This window comes from Leptonotus elevatus, chromosome 10, assembly GCF_054856555.1.
Source record: "Leptonotus elevatus isolate MCC_2025b chromosome 10, RoL_Lele_1.0, whole genome shotgun sequence".
Taxonomy (NCBI): domain Eukaryota; kingdom Metazoa; phylum Chordata; class Actinopteri; order Syngnathiformes; family Syngnathidae; genus Leptonotus; species Leptonotus elevatus.
In genome coordinates, this window is record NC_141248.1 from 18,794,091 (window position 1) to 18,816,701 (window position 22,611).

General features: G+C 40.9%; 1 protein-coding gene across 1 annotated transcript in view; it reads left to right on the plus strand.

Annotated features, from left to right (window-relative positions):
* The window catches only part of gli1 (GLI family zinc finger 1), a 50,987-nt gene that overhangs the window by 23,282 nt on the left and 5,094 nt on the right, over window positions 1-22,611 (plus strand). The window contains exons 2-12 of the mRNA XM_086087855.1: window positions 12,116-12,228; window positions 16,005-16,243; window positions 16,572-16,661; window positions 16,734-16,932; window positions 18,578-18,731; window positions 18,885-18,992; window positions 20,266-20,406; window positions 20,482-20,631; window positions 21,487-21,651; window positions 21,731-21,973; window positions 22,088-22,400. Coding sequence (XP_085943981.1) covers window positions 12,158-12,228; window positions 16,005-16,243; window positions 16,572-16,661; window positions 16,734-16,932; window positions 18,578-18,731; window positions 18,885-18,992; window positions 20,266-20,406; window positions 20,482-20,631; window positions 21,487-21,651; window positions 21,731-21,973; window positions 22,088-22,400 — 1,873 coding nt within the window. The 5' untranslated portion in view covers window positions 12,116-12,157. The remainder of the gene's footprint in view (window positions 1-12,115; window positions 12,229-16,004; window positions 16,244-16,571; window positions 16,662-16,733; window positions 16,933-18,577; window positions 18,732-18,884; window positions 18,993-20,265; window positions 20,407-20,481; window positions 20,632-21,486; window positions 21,652-21,730; window positions 21,974-22,087; window positions 22,401-22,611) is intronic.

Genomic DNA, 22,611 nt, shown 5'->3' on the forward strand with positions numbered 1-22,611 from the left:
TTGATTACTGTGATTGGCTGTTAGCTTATGAATCAGTAGACTATGAGAGATAGCAAATAAACGACAAAGACCTTCATTGTCTAGAAAATTTAGCCTTAGCAAAATGTTGCTTTTTACTTCGCTTTATATTATGAGTGCGTTGGCCAAGGCTGGTACTACTTGATGGAAACTTGGCTGCGATCGCGCCACATTGGCAACGCGCGCCAACTTCAACTTATCATAACTGTACCGTAGCGCTTGGTGGAAAGGCGTCATTATGACGTAAGGAATTCCTTGAGAGGAAACCACATCACACCAATCGGCCATTTTGTGTCCATTCATCTCTCTGGACACATTTCATAACATAACTAAACTGACTCAACCGTTAACGCGCAATAAAATCCACATGAAGCGTCCATGCCTGCTACTCCTCCGCGTTGTCATCATGCGTGTCCGGCGGTTTCCTCCCACACACACACACACACGTACACACACACTCGCTCATATAGTGTACGTCGACTGCGGCATCTTGGTCTTTTCCCGCTTTTCTGCCGCACACATGCGCCGGGAATCCACCCACGCGCACTCTGGTGCCCTTGTGTCTCTCTTCCTCCAGCTGTTGCGCAGCAAAGGAATATATAAGTAGCAGCGGCAGCCCGCCTATAAATATGGGTTGCCCACCCAAGACTGTTAGGATTATTATTTTTCTTATAATCACTGCGGTGCTTATGTAAACCCAGTGGATAATGATCTGGTTTGGGCTTCCACTGAGCCGCTGGTGTCAGGGAAAAAAAAAGGCTTGGTGGTGACAAGGATGAGCCCAGGCGACCAAACTGTACAACCAATGGGAACTTCTTCTTCTTTTTTTTTACCACTACTAGTGCAACATTTGGCCTACTAGTATGGATACCAAAGGGATCCTTGAGATTCAGCTAAACTAGTACACTCTTTGTTCTCACTGGTAAGACAATTCAGTGCACTAGTAGAACAGTTGTGTCTTACGAGTAATGCTTTCCACCCCTACTACTCTATGACAATGCTGGATACTAGTAGCACAATTACAGTACGTTACTAAAATAGTGCGAAAGCCTATTAAAAATTTACAGTGTAGTAAGTTTTTTCACTATTAAATGAGATTTTTGCACACTAGTAGAACAATTATATGTTGCCAGTGGTGGGAAAAAAAAGTTGGAGTACTAGTGCCTACTCGTATAGGACAAACGTGGCACTATTAGTGTAAAAATATGACTAGTAAGACATTTGTTCTACTTGTTGGTGTACTATTACACACTTTGTCCTCATTAGCAACACAATTCAGTGCACGAGTATAACTATGGTGAGGGAAAACTATTATTAGACATTTTGGCTTTACTAGTACGGTTCAGGAGTCTACAAGTGTCAAGTGTGTGACAAATGCCTACTTGTTGGGCCTAGTTGTGGTTTTAGTGCAGATCAGCAACTTACGAGTAAGGTTTAATTGTGTATCACTAGTTTGCATACTAGTACACTCTTGGTCTTCGCTAGCAAGACAATTTAGTGCACTAGTATAACATTACTACTACAATACTAGCCGTAGTACAACAACTGTAGAAGAGCGATCATGACATCCTTGATATGTAGCTTAAGGTTCATGTGGCATTTCTGCACACTAGTTCGACAACTACTAGGCATGCTACTAGTGAGGTAAAACTAGTAAGCATGTTGGTGCTAGGAAAGTCCAGGAGGCTACAAGAATGTTATGTTGCCTACTTGTTGGGCCTAGTGGTATTACTAGTACAGCACAGTTGTTTACTTGTGAGGTTTAATTGTGTCCTAGTAGGCCAAAGGTGGCACTAGTAGAAGAACATTTTTTCATTTATTCTGCTAGTCCATGTACACTTTTTGTCCTCACTTGTGACTCAATTCAGTGCACTAGTAGAACATCATTGGAAGTCCAAATATGGGCATAAGGGGTGGGGCTGGAATTACGACGTCATAGGAAACATGCCCATATTCGGGTAGAAGGGGCCAGACGAGAAGTGGCTTCACCCTTGGCAAGGTGCCAAAAGAGCCCGGAGGGGGCGGGGCATAGACAGGACGTGAAGGGCCGGGACCGGATGTGACGTCACACCTGTCAAAAGTTTGACGCAAAGTGGATTCTAATATTCTCTCTACTGTGGCTTACTAGTAACTATTTACACTACTGTACATTTTTTTTTGCAGACTAACAACTTAAGTAGCTATACTAGCAGGACAATTTCATGTTATGAGGCAAAACTGTGCACTAGTTGACTAGAGATACTGCTAGTGGAGCAGTAACTATTGGCTTTAAGCATTCCTTCAATTTCCTTGATAACCAGCTTGAGATCAAACGTGGCACTAGTAGGACACAGTCATTCTACTAACTAGGCGTCTGAATTGTCTTCCTTGAAGGCAACAAGCTTACTAGTACATGGACCCCACGTTGGATATAGAAAAAAATGCTTAAACGGCTTTCTATAGAAGAGTGATGATTAATTAGTCGTAGTGGAGGATTTACGATGTCTTTTTCCCCCCGGGTTCTTGCTTTGTTGTTTATAGATTAGCATTAGCGCAAGCTGCCGTCCACAGCTGCGAGCCAGCTGTGTGATTCCAGCTCTCCTCATCTGCTCTATGCATCTATCATTCCTGCCCGCCTCCGTCGTTTTTTCTTTTTCTTTTTTTCTTACTAGCCCCGTTTCCTCCGGCGCTTCTCCATAAAAGGAGTTCAAAGAAATACTTGCGGTTTTCAGCGGGGCTCTACCTAGCTGCTACGCGGCTAACACGCAGAAGAATAAGCAACGAGGGAGAAGACCAGACAGGAGCCGACGTTGCTGATACATGTCGGACACGTTGGGGGAAGGAAGAAAATGTGTGTGTGTGTGTGTGTGTGTGTGCGCGTGTAGTTGGGATAGGGTGGCTGGAGTAGGATGTAGAAATTATATAATGGGAAATAATGTGTGTGTGTTTATGTGTGTGTCAGGGGGAGGCCGGAAACCACAGGTATGTGCAGCGAGACGGTTGGGTGGCCTGCAGAGAAGCATTGAAATAGTGCAGAAGGAAAGTTTAACGAAAAACATGTCTTTTTTTCTTTTTGTTCCACGTGCAAAATGTTTTAGTTCAGAGAAGAACAAAAAAAATCATGTTTGATATACTTTGGAAGTTCCACAAAATCTTGGAGCTTGGGAAAAAACATTGTGAGTAATACCCCTGCACATATTTTGGCGGGGAAAGGGTACCCCAATCCTTACACAAAATCACAGTGTGACAACCAACGAGCAAAGCAAAACGTAAAATTACTCAATTTGAAAAAAATCTTTAAATACGCTACTCAAAAGTTGCACAACAACTTGGATTTCTTAAAAGAAAATTCACAGAAATTTTGGGAGTTGTAAAACAGTCTTGAAAAAATTCACCTAAATAGTTCCACAAAAAAAGTTAGAAATCAAACTAACTTGAAATACACGACTCAAAAATTGCACAGAACCTTTTTTTTTTTTTTTTTTTAATAAATAAATAAAATAAACATCTGGAAAAAATACACCTCAAAATTTGCAGAAACGTTTTGGGTCGTAAAAACAGTCTTAGAAAAATCGCCACAATCGTCCCACAAAATTTCAGAATTAAAAAAACTAATTTGGGAACTGACACAACTTAAATGATGTGCAAATCTTTGGATTTCCAAAAAGACAAAATCCAGGAAAAATACATCACAATAGTTGCAGAGATTTTGGAATATGTGGGTAAAAAAAAATCTTCAAAAATGTTACCTCTATTGTAGCACCAAATTTAAAAGTTACATAAAAATAAAATCTGGGAAATACACAAAGTAAAATTGGCACAAATCTTTGGAGCACTAAAAAGGAAAACAATTCTCAATGAAGAGCAATCCAAGAATACATACAAGAGATGTACTTTGGAGTTCAGAAAACATAATATCTGTGAAAAAAGGTTGCGCAAAATTTACCTCACCAGGTCAGAAACACTAAAATACGAGCCTTGTAAATTGTCAAAAACTTGAGGCTTCAGAAAAATAATATCCAGGAAGAATACATCCAAAAATTAAAAATAATTGTTATTACCATGTTGTAACATTGCTATAACACAACATGAATACTGCTAATAAAGTGTTCCCTCCGCCTGCTACTGTTGGAGCGTCGTCATGAATTAAGTCTTCCGGTGATGTCGCCATGTCTGTCATCAGTCACTCTGGCTGTGTAGCAACAAGGGATCAACGCTTCATTTTGACAGTGTGAGAAGGCCAACAGAGACAAATCGGCAGCCGCTGTTTACAATACTTGAATAGCCGAGGTGTGAATTAGCCCATTTGATGACTGGGCTAAGCCACAAAGCGAGTCTAGTAAACATTAGCTTTTACTATTCTGTCTTCTTTTCAACACAGGATGATTTGCGGCTTTCGGTAACCTGAGGGATCAAAGCTAAGAAAAACACTGATTATCAAGGATTATGACCACACTTTCTCAATGAGTGTTATTTGGTATAAAAAAAAAAAAATCAGTTCATTACATGCAGATGGGTTCCAATTTAGAATTTTTTTTTTGTGGTGATTTTAGAGTAACAGTTCAAAAATAAAATGTTTTTCTTGATATGTCGCAAAATTCAATATCGTGTTGCCTTGACTTACAAGTTTCATTTCATCACCCTCTTAACTCATTCAAACCCAAAAACGTGTAAATATATATTTGTATATTTTGTCCTTCAATCCCAAAAACATATTTATACGCTTTGGTACAGCTTCTGACATGAGGAGGTAGCTTAAAGCAATGGGAGTTATTACAAAAACGGCCAGCAGGTGGCAGCAGAGTATAAGAGATCAGCCAGGGCCATGTTGCAACAAGCTCTTTTTGACAGCAGGACTGTGAATGTTGATGAAACTAATTGCTGCAAAACGGAAAGAGAAACAAATATTGTTTTTTTCCTGATGAGACTCTAATCTTTCTTTAGGTCGATTCCATGTTTTTATAGCAATAGAACACAATATTATGTGGGTCTTGCAAAATCACTCAAAATCCAGTAAAACAGCCTGGAGCGAAGGGGGTTGCTTCAGTGAAAATGGCTGGGAGTGAATGTGTTAAAATAATTTTTGTGTAAAAAAAATAAATAAATTGACAAAATCATCTCCCCATGATGCAAATGGTTAAATTAATTGTGTTTCCTGAAAAATCTGAAAAATCAACCTGAGGTGATTATTTTAAGGAGGCGTCAATTTGTTCCACCATGGCCACGCGCATAACTCAAAACGCTCATATCTCAAATAATCTTTCGCTTTCGAAATGAATTATTTTAATTATTGTACTTTTTAAAGGCAAACTAAACATAATACAACACTACAAATATAACTAAATTGAATGTAAAAAAAAAAAAAGTCCCCTTGTTTGATATCTTGTGAGTGTCACGCTAAAGAAAAAAAAGAAAAGGGAATTAAAGTCACTTCCATGACGCTCAAAAGAAGTTGAACTGACACTAATCTGGCCTGCGGCAGGTCAGTGAGTGAAGGCTTATTGTACATTACGGTGATGTCTCCAGCCTGGTGGCCTTTGCGGGGGTCACATAGTCCCCCCCCCCCCCCCCTCCGACATCCCATCATCACATTACAGCAACTGCGAGGAATTCACTAGTAAAAGGGGTAAAAACAGAGGGGAGAGTGGATAGGGAAAGTGGGCGAAGAGGCGACTGGGTGGGTGTGTATGTGGGGGGGGGGGGGGGGGGCAAGCCCTTGAGAGTCTGTGTCGGGTGGGGTGGGGTTAGCAAAACAAAACCAGAATTTAAAAACAAAGTTTACCACTGAAGGAAAATAAGAGGGCCGCAAAAAGTCAGTAGGTTGCAGGGCGGAGAAGAGTAAGGCAACGAGAGGGCGGGGTTTTCTGGCCCCCGTGGTTGGATGAGGGTTCCCCCCGCCCTCCAGCCTTAACACAACACTATCCTCCGCAAGGCCGGCCACATCAGGAACGGCTGGCTACATTATAGCTGCCATTATCGTCTCTCTAAGTCATAACAGCCCCGAGAACACCCACCTCGACTGCACCGCCGCCAGAGGGAGGGGGGGAGGGAGGGGGGGAGTAGGAATGAGCCCAGAGAGAGAGAGAGAGAGGAGGAGGAGGAATGAGGGTGGAGGCAGCAAGAGATAGGAGACAGAGATACAGTCAAGTAGAGATGGCAGCCAGGGAACACAATCAGCGAGTTGAATCTGCGGAGAACTTGAACTTGTAGTCTGCACAATCGCAATCATGGGATTCCACTTGTTGACATTTCAGGCCAAACCGCAGTCGAATTTGGATGAACCGTGTTCCGAAATTCGGATGCAAATAACCCAGCAGACATCGACCATTTTCTATTCTATACTGTGTATCCTGTTCAGGGCCAGCCTAAGTTGATGAAAGGGGAAATACACCCTGGTCGGGGAATCCAGAAAGAAGGCTGTCTGAAGTCCTGATACGAAAACCACCAACACATCCATCCATCCATTTAAAACATTTTTTTTTTTACATTAAACATCCTGTTCAAGGTCAGTTTAGCCATGTAGACAAAATGTGGACATTCAGAAATCATCAGGGAACTTCTGGAGTCAGTTGGCTGCACTGAGAGAAAAGGGGGTGGATAATTACGCACACCCTACTTTTAAGTTATTTATTTGGAGAAAAAAAATTAAAATATGGCATACATTTCATTCCCACTTGGTGTTGATTCTTCAAATTCTTTACATTTTCATTCAAGAAAGGGGATTTCCACATTAGCAGTCCTTTCTCAAGGTTTGGAAGAGAATTAGGGCCAGTGAAAAGGGAAAAAATGAATTGGCAGGAATCTGAATTTATTCTCAGTATTCTGACTTAATGTCAGAATTCTGACTTTAAAGTGCGAATTCTCGCTTTATTCTCAGAATTCTGACTTTAATTCTGACTTTAATTACAGAATTATGACTTTAAAGTCAATTTATTCTCAGAATTCTGACTTTCTGAACATCCCCCCACAATGCATAGCTCTATGCCACAAAGTCAGAATTATCACTTTAAAGTCAGAATTGTGAGATTAAAGTGAGATTTTGCACTTTAAAGTAAGAATCATGAGATTACTCACTTTATTCTCAGACTTCTGACTTTAATTCTGACTTTAATCACATAATTCTGACTTTAAAGCCACAATTCATAGTCGTCACAAAGTAAAAAAAAAATGTTTTCTTCAGAATTCTAAAGTCAGAAGTTTGAGATTAAAGTCAGAATTCTGACTTTAAATAATAAATAAAGTGAGAATCCTGCCAACCTTTTTTTCCTCTTCACGAGCACTAATCCTCTTCCGTACTTATTTTTCACCCGATATTTATTTTATTATTTTTTTAGTTTTTCCTTGCCCTTTTGTGGTTAGATCAGGGGATGTCGTTAATATTTGTCAACTGTGGGCATGCGACTCTTTTGTGATTAAGGGCTGCACGAATAAACTTGACTTGACACGTGTGAAGCCTGGAATGTGGCAAAAGGTCAAAAAGTTCAAGGGGGGCTAATACTTTTGCAACCAATTTCTAACCATTCTTCCTGCTCAGGATGAGCCTGTCCCGGTTGACTTGGGGTGAAAGGTGGACTACACCAGGAAGTGGTTGCTGGTCAATGGCAAGTTGAGGAATCTCTCACACAAAAACAAACACCCATGTAACTACCAATTCCTAGACTGTCCAATCCTGTTCAGAATGATCCTATCTCAGTTGATTTTGGCTGAAATGTGGACTATACCGCAACCTGGTCACCAGTCAATGCCACATCAGGATTGCTGCATGAAAATATGCAATGCTGTGTATTTACATTTCCCAACTGGAAGATAAAAAAAAAAAAACGTGCTACTTTTGACTCGCTTACTTAATAAACTCCACAAAAGTGAGTGCAAAGGGGGGGAAAGGCCTGGGTCAGGTCATTTTGTCCCATGTGACCGGCGACCTGTGGAAATGTGTGTCCTCTCTGGAGACCACCTCACAGGAAGGAGGATCTGATGATTTAGGGGAAATGTCGCCCATTGTGATTTACGACAACACACTGCTTGCGTTTTTCTATTTAGTCATGCACATGGTCGATTGCTACCCTTAAAGAGGAGATATTGTGCATTTTTTTTGCCATTTAAAACAACTTGCAGTTGTATTAAAATAATAATGTTCTACCTGTTTGAGGGGGCAGTACTTTCTCATGCAAATGAGCCACTGCTCATGGACCCAAGCCAAGTCCAACTTTTGTTACCATGACGACCAGGGGCTGAGCGAGCAGCTTCTTGTTCTCAGGTAGCCCAAAATCAGAAAGAAAAGTCACCTAAAGACGAGTTATAATTGGAATTTTCACTCATGTAGGCAGCACTTCATCACCAATATGCCAAATTATGCTTGTCAATTAGTGTGTGATTATTTGCCGCATGCAAAAAAATGGTGGAACTTCAGTGCCAGAGGTAGCAAATCCAGGTCCAGAAAGTATAAACCCTGCCACAGTTTGGCTTTAGCCCCAGGTGCTAGCTAGCGCCCTAGCTAGCTCCCATGGTGCTCATTTACATCTTAGGGAGCTAGCTAGCTAGCTAGATAGCATCAGGAGCTAAAGCCTGCCACAGTTTGGCTTTAGCCCCAGGTGCTAGCTAGCGTGCTCATTTACGTGCTAGGGAGCTAGCTATCTAGCTAGCTAGCCTCAGGAGCTAAAACCAAACTGTGGCATGGTTTTTACTTTGTGGACCTGGATTTGCCACCTCTGAACTTCACTGAGCCAAGCTGGCAAGTTATGGGCGGACAAAAACTCAGTGTGGAGCCGGTATTATGTAAATTTGCCAAACTAACAGTAAGGAAAAAATTCTGAACTGTTCACTAGGGGTTATATTCTGAAAATAGGCAGCTCAAAAATGGACTTGGTTTGAGTTCACACTTGATTGGCGGGCAGGCACTCTCGAGGCCCAAACATTTACTGGTCATTCATTCATTCATTCTCCAAATCGCTCATCTGTCATCATAGCTTGGTGTTCAACTAACCGAATCACACATCTTGAAGGTCTACGAAACCCAAAATGGCTGACAAAAGGCTAAGTCCTAAAAAAACACCAGCGTTGAATTGGACCTCAACTGTTGTCACCCGTCTTGTGTGCGCTTAATTTGGAACAAGGGTCAAGCTTCAAGTGTTGGCCAGGAGGGACCAATACATGAACCGCATCCAACCTGCATGTAACAGCAGACTTTGGATCCCGATGTTGACCATCGTTTCAAATGTGAGCCAGTTTGTACCCGCTTGCCTCGCCTGTCTTGGTCGCTCGTTGGATTTATGTTCCGGAGGTTTTTAATCTTCCGCTGTTATGTCCCTCTCAAGGCCAGTGCCGCAAAATTCCACCGGGCAGTGGCAAAGTTTCTCATGAGTAAATGGCCAAAAATAGGACAACGTTTATCACTGCAGGATAAATGCATGTGTGGAGGACTAAAATCTCTGTAACTTTGCTATTTATATATGACATGAGAAAATAATTGTTTTATATATATTTATTATTCATTAGAATTTATATAAAAATTGAGTAGTTTTTCATGGACAAATTTCATCTGTGGAAATAAATATTATAAGTCAGGGAGGGGCAATTTAAATGTTTGGGGGGCATAATTTTTCATCAATGCTACTAGGCGGGACCACGGACTTCGTAACCAGATGTATGACAAAAATGGTACGTTAAATACATGCATACATGCTTTTAATACATTTTATTTTTGATTATACATTTTTCCATGAATATATAAAAACCCAACAACAAAGAAGAAGAACGAAAACATTTAAAAAATGACCATTCAAGGACGGCACAAAACAGCTCAACAAAATAACAACAAAGCGCGTCCGATTTTTAGGTCTGCAATTCGATTCAGAATCGGTTTTCGATTCAAAATCGGTTTTCGATTCAAAATGATTTGATTGACAATTATTTCTGCTTCGATTTATAGATGTCCAAAGAAACTCCAGTCTGACTCGCTAATGCTAATTATCGCACTATTCGCGGCACTTTTATCACTCAAAAGAACAGCTTTTCATGTATAAAGAGAAGCATCTTAACATTACTCACCGGCATATGTTCTTCCTATGCTGCAAAAAAACAACTTTTATTAGAATAACTTAATTGTGACCTTTTCCTTCTACTCTCTAAAATGGCTACAACTGAACAGTGTATCAGAATGTGCGGAACCACACTGCCCCTAAGTGGTCAAATCGAGTACAACATGAATAGCGCTCCCAATAAAGGCACACACAAACAAGGGCAAGACAGTTATAAAACGATTTAAAATAAAATTGATTTGGGGACTTTTAAAATCGATTCTGAATAATACAAAATGAGAATCACGATTCTTATGAGAATCCATTTTTGGGCTCACCCATATTAGTTAGTTGGTTAGTTTAGAAAAAAATTATATTCTCCAACTTTATAAATTACGGCAAAATATTCACCATGATGTCACTTTTAATCTCAAAATGTAGGTATTTATTTTAACTTGGTTCAAGCTTTTCTTAGATGATTGGTTTGGACTGCACCAGTCTGAATATTAGGGGTGTGCAAAAAAAATTGATTCTCGTTAGAATCGCAATTCTCTTTTAGTACTATTCAGAATCAATTTTAAATGTCCCAAAATCGATTTTATTTAAATTATTTTATACTGTCTTCCCTTTGTTTGTGTGTGCCTTTATCGAGAGCACTGTTCATGTTGTACCCGATTTGGCCACTTAGGAGCAGTGTGGTTCCACGTGGTCTGATACACTGTTAAGTTGTAGCCACATTAGAGAGTAGAAGGGAAAAGTCACAATCAAGTTATTCCTATAAAAGTTTGTTATTTTTTCAGCGTGGAGCCGTTCTTTTGAGTGAGTAGAGCATTAATTAGCATTAGCAAGTCAGACTGGAGTAGATCATTACGATTTATTGAACATCTATAAATTGAAGCAAAAATCATTGTCAATCAAATCTTTTCGAATAAAAAAAAAAAACATCCCTAATCGAAAATCGATTCGGAATCGAATCGCACACCCAAAAATCGGAATCAAATCGAATCGTGAGACATTCAAAGATTCCCACCCCTACTGAATATATATTGCATTTTTAGCAATCATTATTATAGAACAAAAATTTTTTAACCAACTAATGAAACCACCTTTTCAACACACACACTTGACTTGCACCTGCCACCACACTTACACACTTGTACAATAGTGTCGCGACCTCTCCAGACTTGTTGGACACTCTAATATTGTGATACCCTTTTGGCGCGACTGACAGGTGTGTGTGTGTGTGTGTGTGTGTGTGTGTGCTTGTGTGTGCGTAAGCGCCCCGTCGTGGCATTTACGAGTTCTGGACAGCTGAAGTGCACGGCGAGATCTCTATTTAGCACTCGCAGCTAATTATCATACATGCATGTCAAGCCAGCGGCCAATACATGCAATTAGCACCAGCGGGCCGCCCATGTCATTTAGCCACTTGCTAACTTTACACTCCGAATCCCCAAAGGTGACTCGGGAGGCTTAAACAGCTCCCTGCTGCCCTTTTAACACTTGCGCGGACACATAACGGTCCTGGCAACAGCAGACGGACGCTTTCATCTCAGGGCCAACACGACTTTTTTTTTTTTTTTTGACGCTCGTCACATGAACGGCAGCAACATGATCGCCTGGCCGGGTCAGAGGTGTTGAGTGGAAGAATTAGCAGCAGCGGGTTCGGATTTCTTTTTGGGGAACACCCGAAGTTGCCAGTAGATGTCGCTAAAAGGCCGATGAGTCGAAATAGGTCAAAATGAGCAAAATCTGGGATTTTCTTGTGATGGTTTTAATCCCGGATCTTTTTTAAAAACAGCCTTTTGCATACACTCCTACAACATATAAAAAAGTTCCAGTAAACATTTCATTGTGTGGCTTTCAATGTCAGTTATTCTTGCCATAATTCCTACTCATACTTCTAATATAATGCATTTCCAAACCACGAGCGCCGCTTTTAAAATAAACGCCATCTTTGGGAGCAGGTCTTCTCTTGTTTGCTTTGCTCTGTTATTAACGTCCTACGCGTCTACAATTGAAATTCGCTCCTCTTTGGTTCGTTTTGGTTTGGCGCTAACTAACCCCGCATGCGTCCGTCCTTGTGTTTGCGCTGCCGGCAGGTCGGCGGCGTAAGGGGAGCAGCCGGCCGTCTCTGAGCTCCGATGCCAGTGGACATGCAGCCGCGCCAGGGGCTGTATCACTATGACACCTCGCCTGGACAGCCCTCCAGAGGGTAAGATGTGTTTGAGACATTGCAGACTGTTTAGTCATTTTGGAAAATGCATGTACAATATCCATTTTGTAAAAAAAAAAAAAAAACATTAAAATGACTTAGTAGGGATTTTTGCATATCAAAACTCATTAAGTAGCCTTAAATCATGTTTTAGAGGGTGCAGACCATTTACTAATTCGAGAAATTATTTACCAAGTTTTATTGCATTATTGAAGCAGTTGCTGTCATTTTAAGGATAATTGCGGCCTTCATTTGGGAAAATAAAATGGAAGGCTTCTTAAGGAAAGACGGATAAAATACTTGTAGATGACTAATCCACCTGTTGCAAGTCCAAATGGATATGCATGTACTGTACAATATCCATTTTGTAAACAAAAAAAAAAAAAAAAGACATTAAAATGACTTAGTAGGGATTTTTGCATATCAAAACTCATTAAGTAGCCTTAAATCATGTCTTAGAGAATGCAGAATATATATCAATTCGAGAAATTTGTTACAGAGTTTTATTGTATTATTGAAGCAGTCACTCATTTTAAGGATAATTAAGGCCTTCATTTAAGGAAATAAAATGCAATAATAATAATTTATTTGAGTGATTCCAGGTCCTCATTGTTCGGAAATTAAGTTTAAGGCTTCTTAAGGAAAGAAGAATAAAATATATGCATGCAAATAATCCCAAATTTTCAAGATGACAAGAATATGCATAATAGTTATTTTACCAAAAAGACACTTAAATGACAGCTGACTTTTTGTAGCAGGAACGTGCCCACCCAAAAACTCATTAATTAGCCTCACGGTTTAAAAGACAGCTGACTATTTACGAATTTAGCAAATTCTTTACACATTATTCAAGCACTAGGCGTCATTTTAAGGATGGCATAACCATTAAAAACATTTTTTCAAAACGACTCTAAAATGACACACGATTATTTGTAGAAGAAATGTGTAAACAGCAAAACTCATTAAGTAGCCTTAACTCATGTTTTAGAGAGTGCAGACTATTTACTTATCCAAGAAATGATATCCCAAGTTTTATTGTATTATTAAAGCATTGACTGTAATTTTAAGAATTTGGGAAGGATTTTGATTTTGGGAAAAACTAATTTGAAACAATAATAAAATATGTGTACACAACTGACCAACCATTTTCATAAAAAATATTTAGTATTAAGTATTATTTTAGTCATTCCAAGTCCTTCATTTATGGGAAATCAAGCTTAAGGCTTCTTAAGGAAAGAAGAATAAAATCCATGCATACAAATAATCGAACATTTTCAAGCTGACATGAAAATGCATAATAGTTCTTTTACCAAAAAGACACTTAAGTGACCTATTGTGGTAGAAATGTGCCCATCCAAAAACTCATTAAGTAGCCTCACTTTTGTCACAGCTGACTGTTTATCAATCAAGTTTATGAATCAAATTCTTTACATATTATTAAAGCACTGGGGGTCATTTTAAGGATGACATGACTATGAAAGAAAACCATCATTTTGGAAAATCACATGTAAGGCTTCTTAAGGAAAGAGGAAGAGAATATACACGTTTTAAATGCGTCAAATCAAACCAAAACCAAACCAAAAGGACATTAACTGATCTTTTTTAATTTTTTTTAATCAGAACCAGTTCATCCAAAAACTCATTAAGTAGCCTTTAAATCACATTTAAAAGTGATGAACCGAATACCTTCTCTTTACTGCTTTACCCCAACCTCATTTTTCCTGACGTCACCGTAGCCTCAAAAGTGACATTTTACGCTGCTTCTATTTTCATCCCGCTGCAATTGTTGTGGTGCGAACGCAGCCTTCGCACCCCCGCTCTGCGCTCTCTGCACCAATCCACCCTCCCCGTCCCTTCGTTCCCCATGCCACCCAGGTTGCGGGGCCGACTCGGCCTCTCTGACAGCTGCTAATTACAGGCTGACCGGCCCCCGCTGCGCTTTGCATGACTGCCCCGCGGAACCCGCCGCCCGAGGCCCCGCTCAGGTTACCGTATTGAGCCAACGGGCCGGTGCCCTAGAGGAAGGTGGAGGAGATAGAAGGAGATAGGTGAGGAGAGGGATCGGAGGGGCCACGGGGAGAAACCGAGAAATTGAACAGATTGAATGGCAGATGAGAATAGGGGGAAGATGGGGGGGGGGGGGGGGGTTGTTGCGGATTAGAGGGCGCAGATTAAGCTCCAGTGGCGAATACGTGTGCTGAAAGACTCACACAGCTGAAAGGGGGAATTAGGACAAGGTGGGCGGATGGATGGACGGACAGACGGATAAAGGCAGCCTCTTTTTTGGGAGGGACAAAGACAGACACGTTTTTCCGGAATGATGTTGAAACTCAAAACGGAGACTGGAAAGTTCTCCAAGTTGGGATGGGAAATACCCAGAGGGCTTCTTTTCCGTCAGTGAGGAGCAAAACAAGGACAGTCTGCCCTCTAGTGGGGAGGAAGAAACATCACAGCCGAGCCCATGCTGGGCTAAGGAAAGGTCCACGTTTTTTTTATACACATTGGACATATATAGTACTTGCGCTTGTCCTCATTAGTGTCACAGGTGAGTTGGAGCATATCCCAGGTGACTGCTGGCGAGAGACGTGGAATTCGCCTCGGAGTGGTCAGTAGCAATCGCAGGTTATGAATAGACAAGCATTCACGCTCATATAGACAGCTATGGACGATTTAGACTCCATAGTGGCGGCCATTTTGCGATTTGCTGACAACCATGGTTATTATAGTTTGGGAATTTTCATTTGAGTTAGTTTTTATTTTGCTTTGAGTTTTGTTTTTTACATTTAGTTAGTTTAAATTAGTTTTCAGGGCAGTTGTGTTCGTTTTTAGTTTTAGTTATAAAAAAAATGCTTACTTTTAGTTTAGTTTTAGTTTCAGTATTAGTTTTCGTTTAAAAAAAATGTGTGTGCAATGTATTACTTGTGTGGACAATTTAGACTCTAAAGTGGCGGCCATTTTGCGACTTGCTGACAACCATGGTTATTACAGTTTTTAGGGCAGTTTGGTTATTTTTTTTATTAGTTTTAGTTATTTAAAAAAAAAGAAGCTTAGTTTTAGTTTAGTTTTAGTTTCAGTATTAGTTTTCATTTTTTTAAAAATGTATTACTTGTGTACAATATTTAATAAACATCATGGTAAAATGAAAAAAGCCATGTATTTCTTACAGAGTGTTGCATTTCGGCTCAGTTAAATGAAAAAGCAGGCAAGCCGAGCCAAGACAAAAATCAAGCACGCAAAATTGTTGCCTAGGAGCAACATAATCTTGAAAGTTCTTTTTTATTGGCTGTTGCTCGATGACGTCACTTCTGTGTGACACACTTTCAAACATCCTTATTCCGGTTAATTTTTGAAATAAATGAATCACATTTAAAATCAACCCCAAAGGCTTATGTCATAATTAATTACCAAAGACTAAAACGAAGGTAATTTTCGCTATAACTATAGTTAGTTTTAGTTTGTTTTGTAGTTTTAGTTATTTCGTTAGTTTTCGTTAACTAAAATAGGCCAACTTTGCTGACAACTGAAAATGACATCACAGTTACTCAGGACTCAGATAACAACCAATAATGGCTCGGCTTGCGAATGTCACATGACCAACTCAAAAAACAGGCACACCGTGATTGATCGTTACCTGAGTACCTCTGATGTCATTTTACAGAAATTTTACAGAAATTAAAAAATAAATTACAGAGTATGAGTATCACCTGTGACTTTCATAAACTGCGTTCTACTTCATCTGCCGAACTGATTGCATGCTATTCTGGATCTTTCTACAGCTTGCTGCCCTCGGACCAGTCACCGTACGGCGACGTCCCCTCGTTGCGAGCCCCGCTCCTCAACGGGCCTCCCCAGGAGTGCAGAGCCATGTACAATCCCCTGACTCCTGGAATGGCTCACGGATCGGGCCACGGACCTGCGCAGAGCGTCGGCCATTGCTTGGATCAATACATGAGGCCCCCCCAGGCTCCGCAGCCCTTCGGAATGATGGGCCACAGGAGCATGGCGTCCACGGAAGGTTTGTGTGAGAGTTCGGTGACGGTCGCCATGGAGACGCTTGAGTTTTTGTTAATGGGGGGAAGTTGGCGGGAAAGTGCGATGATTCGGCTCCCTTCATTCAATTTTAATGGGGCGTTTACTCGAGTCTTGACATGGTGTTAGGACACCTGTGCCGTCAAAGGTGCCATGTTATAGACAATTAGCTCATTCCCAGGGTTCGTACCTTTGCTTTTTCTTCAAGGGAACTCCTCCCACTAGAGAATGAAGTACTGTATTTAAAAAAATTGTTATTACTGTGTTATTACATGTTTATAAAGGCTACTAGATGACATTTACTATTTCCACAGGCAACAGCGCCCCCTACTGTAACCAGAACAGCATGATGTCCCATCACAACTTCTGCCAGCCGGCCTCTGATCAGATCGGCTCCGGTGACGGTAAGAAAACAAACATTATTAAACGAGGCATTTATGAGCCAGTTTATTTTTAACGACGGCACTTTGAAGCAGGCTCCAGGTTCTCCACGCCGCGCTCCATGCTAAAGCTGAGTAAGAAGCGAGCGCTGTCTATCTCGCCGCTGTCTGACCCCAGCGTGGACCTGCAGACGGTCATACGGACTTCGCCCAACTCCCTGGTGGCCTTCGTCAACGCTCGTTGCACGCCCAACGGGGCCAGCTCGTACGGCCATCTGTCTGTCAGCGCCATGAGGTCAGACATCATATGAAATATTGATGTGTTATACCTGTATAGCATATAGCAAACATGGTGGGTTAATATATGTTATTACATTTATATTACACTTTTTTTTTCCCTTGCATTTTTTCTTCCAAACCTCTTTTCCTTCAGGACTGCTTTTATTTTGAATTACACCTTCCCTTTCATTGCTAAAGCTTACTTTCCTTCCTTCCTTCTGTCCTTCCTTTCTGCCTTCTTTACTTCCTTCCATACTTCATCATTCCTTCACTGAAGCCTACTTTTCTGTCTTCCTTCATTTGTCTTCTTTCTCTCCTTCCTCTTTCTTGCCCTCCTTCCTGTGTTCCAAACTTACTTCCATCTGTCCTTCACTCAAACCTAATTTTTGGCTTTCCTTCCTTCCTTTCCGACCTCTTTCCTGCCTTCCTCCCCCTCAGACCTGTTATATTCATGCATCCTTGTAACCTTCCTTCCTTCCTTCCATCCAGCCCACCTATTTATTCTTGTATCTTTACTTTCATACTTTCTTTACTGAAACCCGTGTCTGCCTTCCTTCCTCCCTTTGTTTTTACCCATGTTCCTTTCCCTTAGACATTTTATTCTTGCAGCCTTCCTACCTTCACTTTAACCAACTTGGTTCCTTCCTTCCTTTCTTCCTTCCTTCCTTCTTTCCTTTCTTCCTTCCTTCACAAATGGTTTTTGATTCTTGCATTCTTACTTCCATCCTTCCTTTGCTGAAATATTTTCTGCCTTACTTCATTTATTCCCACCTTGCCCATCTCTAAACTTTTTTTCCGCCTTCCTTCCTTACTTTCCCTCTCTCTTCCTTTCTTTCTCTCTATATTATGCCTTCCATCCTTTTTTACTACCTTCTTTCCTTCCTTTATTACCTTTTCCTTCCTTCCATTGCTCCTACCTTCCTTTTTGACTTCTTTCTCATTTTCCGTTCCTTAAGACCTGCCTTTATTCATGCATCTTTAACATCCTTCCTTCTGTTGCTTGAATCTGCTTTTCTGCCTTCAGTTCTTACTTCATTCCTTCTACCAAGACCTTTTTTTTACTTCCCTCCTACCTATGTTTTTACATGCACCCTTCTTTTCTTTCCCACTTTTATATTTTGCATCCTTCGTTCCTTTGCTTAAGACTACTCTTATATCTTGCCTTCCTATGGAGGCTACTTGTTGTTTGGTAAAATTCTGCATGCAGTTCAGGGTTGATGAGGGTGTAATTAATCAACTTCTCCACTCAGCGGCGCTACAGAACTGCGATTCAGCATTGTCCAAACTTCTCTTCTTCTTTTTTTTTGAAGCCACATGCAGCCCACTTCAACTTCAGTTTTGGGGAATTTTAATAATCAATACTTTCATTTGTGTTTTTATGAAGTTATAATATCTAAAAGTTTTATTTAGCATTTTTTTTTGTAATTTTAACTTATGTATCAATAATTCATACTATGCATGAGACCTTTCCACATTCCCACCTTAGGTTGCTATTCCATGCTCTTAATTGTACTTTAACCAGTTGTGTGAATAGATTTCACGGTGGCCTTCATCTTGGTGGTGCCCAACAATCCATTTTTAGCTTTACATTCTTCCTTCCAAAATCCAACTACTATTTTTTTATGAATGTGTTTTTACCATCATTCTGTGTTCCCGCGCAGTCCGTCCCTGGGCTATTCCAGCAATATGAACTGCCAATCCAGGCCTCAGGGCTTCATGTACGGGGGAGTAGGCGGGGGCACACCGGGCCAGTGCCAGGCTTCCCGACTGCCCGCCCACAACCCTCGTCTCCACGCTCCGCCCAAACACGGACAAGTAAGATTCCCCGATTATCTTAGCTCAGCTTGATGCGTTATCTACCTTACTTGACGTCTACCTCTGACAGCTGAGGGGAAACGGGATGCTACAAAAGTGACAAGAGTGTAGAAATAGTTTATATGTGTGCATTGAATGTGTTTGATGCTGTAGCTAAAGACAGAGCCCGGCCTGGGAGTGGTGATGGATGGCATGAATGTGAAGAGCCTGGAGGAGAGATCTGAAGGGGATGTGGCCAGCCCTTCCTCCACCGGTACTCAGGTACGAGAACATGTTTAGATCCTTACACCAGTTGACCGTAAATCCAGCATAGGATAATCCAAGAACTGTAGTCAAACATTCAGCTTTTTTATTCAAAAGTACTTTTTGTTTGAAGTGATGACAGTTGTTACTGCAGTTATGAACCAACACACGAAGACAAAATATACATACAAAACAACCTCCGACGTGATTACGTTTATTTCTACTTAAACTACAATCACAACAGAATTTTTGGGTCAGCTAAATAAATGAGCGCATTATTTTTGTGTAGACAAATTTATATAGAGCTGTTGTCGTAATAATTTGTCATATTTTCAATGGTTTAATGTCTCATGATATTTTTATGATCAGTTTTGGTAGTTTTTAACAATGCATTCAATCATTTCTATATATTAAAAAATATTCAGCGATATATTATTTAAACTTAACAACTTCTCATTTTGTGTTATAATTAGCGTTTTTTATTTATATTTATATATTCAATTTTTATTTTTGTAATGTATTTAATAATTTTATGTTTAAAAAAAAATATTTTAATTATATTTTAAATGTTTTTTCATTATGTGTACCAATTGGTCACGTGTCATTATTTCAAAATGTTTTAATAATTTTGAATCACGATTTGTGTATGCTTTGATATTGTTTAAAAAAAAAATAAGGGCATATTTAGTATTACTGTACTTGAACATTTTTATATGATTTCAATCAATACTTGTGCCTTTAGAAGCATCTATAGAAACACAATGTACAACAAAACGAAGTACTGTACCAGCAAGAGAAAATTACTAGCAAAAGGGAAACTAAATAATAAAGAATTAAAATAAATAGGCCAGTCTTCAAATATGAGTTTTAAAGCATGTTTCAAATTTTATATATATATATATATATATTTAAAAACAAAACAAAAAAACATAGGTACTGTAAGAAGATATCCCTTTAAAAAATTCCCCAAATTCACTTTTTCTCGTAACTTTTCAACATTGTACTTTAAACACTGCATGTAAACTAATGCCACGTTATGAAATATGTATCTTTCATTGTATCTAATTGCAGTTGACATTTTCTGATGACAGTCAGGCATGTGGCATCCATGTTCACTTAATACTAACATACCGGTACTTTAAAAGGTGAAACTAGACGTAATATGATATTAGAGAGAGTATTATTGCAGCTTGGACATAAACTTTAAGTGTTATATCAAAATCCATATATCAAATGGAGGATAGGAGAATCATTGTAACATTTCTATTGTTTGGTGTGTACATTTCATCAGGACCCCCTCTTGGGTCTCCTGGACGGCCGAGACGACCTAGACAAGGATGACGGCAAGCCCGAACCGGAGGTCGTCTACGAAACCAACTGCCACTGGGAGAGCTGCAGCAAGGAGTTCGACACACAGGACCAACTCGTTCACGTAAGAACCGACGCAGCTGAACGCAACATCGAACACGTCCAAAATACAAAAACTTTTTTTCTTCTTCCCATGCAGCACATCAACAACGAGCACATCCACGGCGAGAAGAAGGAGTTTGTGTGCCACTGGCAGGAGTGTTCTCGCGAGCAGCGGCCCTTCAAGGCTCAGTACATGTTGGTGGTCCACATGCGCAGGCACACGGGGGAGAAACCGCACAAGTGCACTGTGAGTCATTGAAATTATTAAGCAATAAATGATCATGAGGTAGTTCTGCTTAATTTTGCCACCTGTGAGTCTTAAAGCGGAAGTTAACCCAACCCCCCCCAAATTTTTTTTTGAATATGTTCTATGCAGCCCCACTAGTCTAAATACGGTATTCTGGTTAATATTGCGTTAGTTAAGCAGATAAGTCCAACAGTTTTTGTCTATATAAGAAGGCGGCCATTTTGTCACTTGCTGTCGAGTGAAAATGATATCACAGTTGCGCAGGTCTCGAGTAACAGCCAATCACAGCTCAGTTTCAGAAAACTGGTAAGCTGTGATTGGTCGTGTCGCAACAAATGACAAAATGGCCGCCGCCTGAGATGGATAAAAATGGCTGGATTTTGCGTCATGACTCATATTCCAGTAATGTAACATTAATCAGAATGTCATTTTTAGACTAGTGAGGTCACATATAACATATTATTGTCAAGAAATGTTTAAGGTTGACTTCCCCTTTAAAGGCCTTTAAAGAGACACATTACACGTCTTTTACAATTTATAAACAGAGTTGACAGCTCAAGAACTACACTTACACTTTACACACCCTATTTCTTGTATTGCTGAAATTAGCCCGCTTCCAAGGGTTCAATCTTGTCTCAAGAAAAAAAAGCCATTGTCACCATACTGCTGGGACTATGGGGCGGAGCTAGGGGGTTGAAAGAGGCTGGCAGCTTTTTCTTGAGGAGGCAGAACACAGAGTGTGGAAAAAAAGCAAACACCCATAAGAACAATTGAAGAATTTGTACTCAGGGAAGCGGCACTTCTTTAAATTAGCAGAGGTTAGAGTAAGTCACAAGCAACATCATTTTGTTTCAGTTCGAAGGCTGCAACAAGGCGTATTCCCGTCTTGAGAACCTAAAGACGCACTTGCGCTCCCACACTGGGGAGAAACCCTACGTGTGTGAACACGAAGGCTGCAACAAGGCCTTCTCCAACGCCTCCGATCGGGCTAAGCACCAGAACCGAACCCACTCCAATGAGGTAGCGTGCCACAAAATTACCCAAACCTATTCTAAAGGATTCTGGCTTGATGAAAATTTTCTGTACTGTCGTGGTCCAGAAACCCTACATCTGCAAGATTCCCGGCTGCACCAAGCGGTACACGGACCCAAGCTCGCTACGTAAACATGTGAAGACGGTGCACGGACCCGAGGCCCACATCACCAAGAAGCACCGAGGCGACACGGGCCCTCGGCCGCCCGGCTCAGCCATAACTCCCGGAGGTCCGGGCGCCGAATTGCTGCTGGAGAAGGAGGAGAAACGCCGGGAGGACTGCAAACTGATGGCTCCCGATACCGCTCTGGTGAGTGTCCTTCTGTCTGTCTCTTTAGTATCCTGGCTTGCCTTATCGCTACGTGAATCTACAGCAGTGCTTCTCAATCATTTCTTGTGACACAAACAATTCTCTCCGTTTCAGAAATCCCAGCCAAGCCCTGGCGGCCAATCGTCCTGCAGTAGCGAGCGTTCCCCACTAGGCAGCACCAACAACAACGACAGCGGTGTAGAGATGAACCTGAACGCGGCGGGCAGCCTGGAAGACCTTACGGCCCTGGAAGACGGCGGAACGGCCGGGGGAGGGGGAGGCGAGCCGGGAAGCACGGCAGCCACGATGAGAATGTCGGCGCAGGCTCTCAAGAGGCTGGAGAACCTCAAAATCGACAAACTGAAGCAAATCCGCCGACCGACGCCCCCGAGCCGTTGTCTCCCCAACAAGCTACCCGCGCTTCCTTGTATGTGATGTATAACCTTTGCTACCATTGCCAAAGTGAGAAGATTCTAAATTGTCCTTTGTTTGGTGGTTGGTGATGTCGTCCACAAGGTCAGGTTTAACTAAAATAAAAGGTCAAAGAGTGAAAAAAATATGCACCAATCTTCTAAATGATTGCAGATTTGGAATTCCCTTTCCAATGATACCCGTTTTGTGACGATTGAACCAGTAGT